This window comes from Vombatus ursinus, unplaced genomic scaffold, assembly GCF_900497805.2.
Source record: "Vombatus ursinus unplaced genomic scaffold, bare-nosed wombat genome assembly UNPS02003292.1, whole genome shotgun sequence".
In the NCBI taxonomy this organism is placed as follows: domain Eukaryota; kingdom Metazoa; phylum Chordata; class Mammalia; order Diprotodontia; family Vombatidae; genus Vombatus; species Vombatus ursinus.
The window spans coordinates 12,119,868-12,123,846 of NW_020943070.1; the positions used below are offsets into that span (position 1 = coordinate 12,119,868).

Here is a 3,979-nt window from a genome sequence, read left to right on the forward strand (position 1 = left end):
TAGTAGTAGCAGTAGTAGCAGCAGCAGCAGCAGCAGTAGTACTAATAGTAGTAGCAGTAGCAGCAGCAGCAGCAGTAGCAGTAGTACTAATAGTAGTAGCAGTAGTAGCAGCAGCAGCAGTATCTACCTGCCAGGGTTCTTATAAGGAGATAACATAGGGAAACGGCTTTGCAAACCTTAAAGCAGTATATAAAGAGCAGCTATTTTTTCCCTAAGATGAAATGCTATCAGAACCTGCTAAATTTTGACACTGCGGGCAAAACTCTAGTTACTATAGCACAGTTATGGCTTTAGAGAGAAGTTAAATAGGTCAATAACATGAATAATTGTTTAATACTACATTGTTTATCATAATTAATGATGCTATTATTAATTATTTATAATAATAACAAAGAGGTAAAACCTACATTATTCCTATAGATTAGTCATATGCATGTCATCATAGGATCATAGGCTTAGAACTGGAAGGGACTTTGGATGTCATCTAATTTCTTATTTTACAGATAGGAAAACTGAGGCCCAGAGAAGTTAAGTGATTTGCCTGAGATCACTCAGGTAGTAAATGGCAGGATGGGGATTTGAACCCAGCCCATTGGTTCCAAATCCAGTCTGCTGGTGCTATTCTTTGAAAAGTTTATCAATTGATTTTAATTTGCTAAATTAGGTCTTAATCTGATGTTTTTAAAATTTCAGTTAATCAAATTTTGCTGTTCCTTCTTGTTCTGACTATCTGTGTGATTCTGTACAAGAAAGCTTACAAAGTGTCTACACTCAAGAATGAAACAGGTAAGCTGAAAACCAACTTGACTATGCCGTGTATATCCCCACAGATGGGGTCCCAAGGTTGTTGTTATTGGCCCTTGTGATGTAGTGATGCAGCATATAGGCATGCTGGACTTGGAGGCAAAGGAAGTGGCTTCTGCTCCTTACTGTCTGACTTTGGGCAAATTTCTTAACCTCTATGGGTCTCAGTTTCCTCATTTGTAGAATAAGGAGCTTGAATCAGATGACCCGAAGGTTCCCTCCCAGCTCTAAATCTATGCCCCCATGACCCCATCTAGCTATGTTCACAGGTAGACTAAGTATGATCAGTTCCCAATTATCTTAATAAATTAATCAATAAGCATCCCACTGTAGCATTGCTACAGGAAATTAAAAGTTAACAGTACTTCCCAAACAGATAACCGGAACATTTCATTAAAACACTTACAGACCAAATAAAAGATGAAGCTAATAATAAATAATAACAATAGTAATAATATTTCTTGGACTCATATAACATCCTGAAGAACTTTAAGAACATTCTAGGCCTAGTCAAACATCCACTGTTTGTGCTAATGGAGGAGAGAGTTGCAATTTGAAAAGAGGATCATTTTAAGATCATTTCTATTTGAGGGGCACATCACTGGTCATAATAGCGGCCAGGTAAGGGACTACATATATGAATGGGGATGGGAACTAGGACTCAATATGTGATTTTATTAATGTTGGGAAATCTCCCACTGTCAAAATAGGTCAGCACCTTCTCTGTAATTTGGAGTCTTAGGGAGTTGTGATTTAGGAAAAGTCCCTTACAAGGACTGGAAAACCTTTCAGAGTGCCTGAGTGAGAGCCAATCCCTTATCTCCAAAGACCAACTAGGCATTTCTACTTGGTTAATTTCCACTTGGATGGCTCCTGTGTCTCAGTGCCCCTCAAACTCAAGGCTGAATTAATTATAAAATCCCCAAACCAGCTCCTTCCTGAACATGGCTGTCACTGTCAAAAGCTGCACTATTTTCTTAAGTCTCTCAGGTTCTGAAGCTTGGAATCATCTTGGACTCATCCATCTCCCTGGTCATCTTAGAAGAAATGTGGCATAATGGATAGAGTGTTGGACTTAGAATCAGGAACACCTGGGTTCAAATCATACCGAGGACATTAGCTGTCTAATAAGTCACTTACCCTCTCAGAGCCTCAGTTTCCTCATCTGTAAAATGAGCAAGTTGGATAAGATGGCCTGGAAGATGCCTTGTGGCTCATTACCTATGATACTTTGCCCCACTCTAGTTTAGGTCTTTTTGTGTAATTTTCAGTCATGTCTGACTCTTTGTTGACTCCATTTGGGGTTAATTGGCAGAGATACTGGAGTGTTTTGCCATTCCCTTCTCCAGTCTGTTTTATGGATGACAAAACTGAGGCAAATAGGGTGAAGTGACTTGTCCAGGGTCACACAACTAGGAAGCATTGGGGGCTTGATTTGAACTCAGGTCTTCCTGACCTCAGGCCAAGGACTCAATCCACTGTGTCACCTAGCAGCTTAAATGTGTTCAACCAGAGGTTTGAATGACCACTTGAAGAAGGTAGTAGAGGGAATTTTCAGTCCGCTGTTAGGTAGCCGCGGCAGTCATTACCAGTTCCAAAGTCCATGGTCCCAGTGAAATGTGCCATAAGAACTCATTTGCTGTAAACAGATAAACAGAAGGTCTAGAATGCTGGTCCAGATCCAAGACCAAATTTGCTACAAATCTTTGCCCAGTGTTTCAGGAAACGAGAAAACAAAATACCAGGTCTATGACGAGAAAAAAAAAAAAGCTCTTTAAAACTGTGTTTGTTGGACAGTTCCACTCTCGTTCCAGTAACTGCCTTCTCTGGACAATCTTCCTGTTCAGTGCTGGTGATTAGTGCTGCTGCCCCCATCGGCCCCCATCTGGAATTCTGGGGACCTGACCTTGTCCTAATAGCGATTTCAATGCCTGCAGATGATGCTGAGGATTCTGAGGAAATGGAACAAGAAATCCCCGTGGTGGTGTGTGCAGCGGCGGGCCGGATGGGTGCTGCCATGGCGGCCATCAACAGCATCTACAGCAACACAGATGCCAATGTCTTATTCTACGTGGTCGGTCTGAGGAACACGCTCTCCCACATCAGGTAACACCATTGTCCTTTCATAAACACTGCCCATTGTTTGGGAGTTCAAGTGTGTAATTGTAACTAGGTAATCATAACATGGCTGACGAGGTGCCCTGTGGTATAACTGTCTACAAGAGGAGGGTGATGGTAATTAGGGCACCATGTTGAAACAAGAGAAATGATAGCTGGGTCCTAGGATCATACCTCAGTTTCCTCCTCTAAAAAATGAGGGATTTCAGCTAGATGAGCTCTGAGATCCCTTCCAGTCCTAGATTGAGATCTCACAATCAAGAGTTACTTTTGAAATTTTGAAATTTGAAATTGAAATTTAGCCTTTCCTTCAAATTGTTTGAAGACATTATATGTCAAGAATGGGTTCAGGGACTTCACTAAGAGGTCCCTAACACAAAAAAAGCTAAGAACCCCTGTTTTAGTAGCTTTGATGGGCGCTGGAGAGTAACAACTTGCTGAGGGTCACACAGCCTCTGAACGTGGAAAGTGAGACTTGAACCCATGTCTTTTATTATTATTATTAATTTATTTTGATTTCTCAACAATCACTTCCATATGCTTTTAAATTTTAAATTTTTCTCCCCTTCCCTCCCCAAGATGGCACACAATCTGATATAGGCTATACATATACATTCCTATTAAACACATTTTCACATTAGTGATATTATAAGTAGGAATTAAAACCAATAGGAAGAAGCACCAGAAGAACCGGTCTTTTTTTTAAAATTTTTTTTTTTTTTAATTTTTAGGCAATTGGGGTTAAGTGACTTGCCCGGGGTCACACAGCTAGTAAGTGTCAATGTTTGTTCTGAGGCCAGATTTGAACTCAGGTCCTCCTGACTTCAGGGCCGGTGCTCTATCCACTGTGCCACCTAGCTGCTCTGAACCCATGTTTTTAGGGCTTCAAAACAAGCTCTCTATCCATGATGCCATGCTGAATCTTTGAGAGGAAATCTGTCTATCTAACTACCTTCCTTTCTTTATTTATTTTTCTTCTTTCTCTTCCTTCCTTCCTTCCTTCCTTCCTTCCTTCCTTCCTTCCTTCCTTCCTTCCTTCCTTCCTTCCTTCCTTCCT

General features: G+C 40.8%; 1 protein-coding gene across 1 annotated transcript in view; it reads left to right on the forward strand.

Moving 5' to 3' along the window:
* GLT8D2 (glycosyltransferase 8 domain containing 2) overlaps positions 1–3,979 on the forward strand; it is a 50,518-nt gene that overhangs the window by 33,404 nt on the left and 13,135 nt on the right. Inside the window, exons 4-5 of the mRNA XM_027870875.1 lie at positions 694–786; positions 2,742–2,910. Coding sequence (XP_027726676.1) covers positions 694–786; positions 2,742–2,910 — 262 coding nt within the window. The remainder of the gene's footprint in view (positions 1–693; positions 787–2,741; positions 2,911–3,979) is intronic.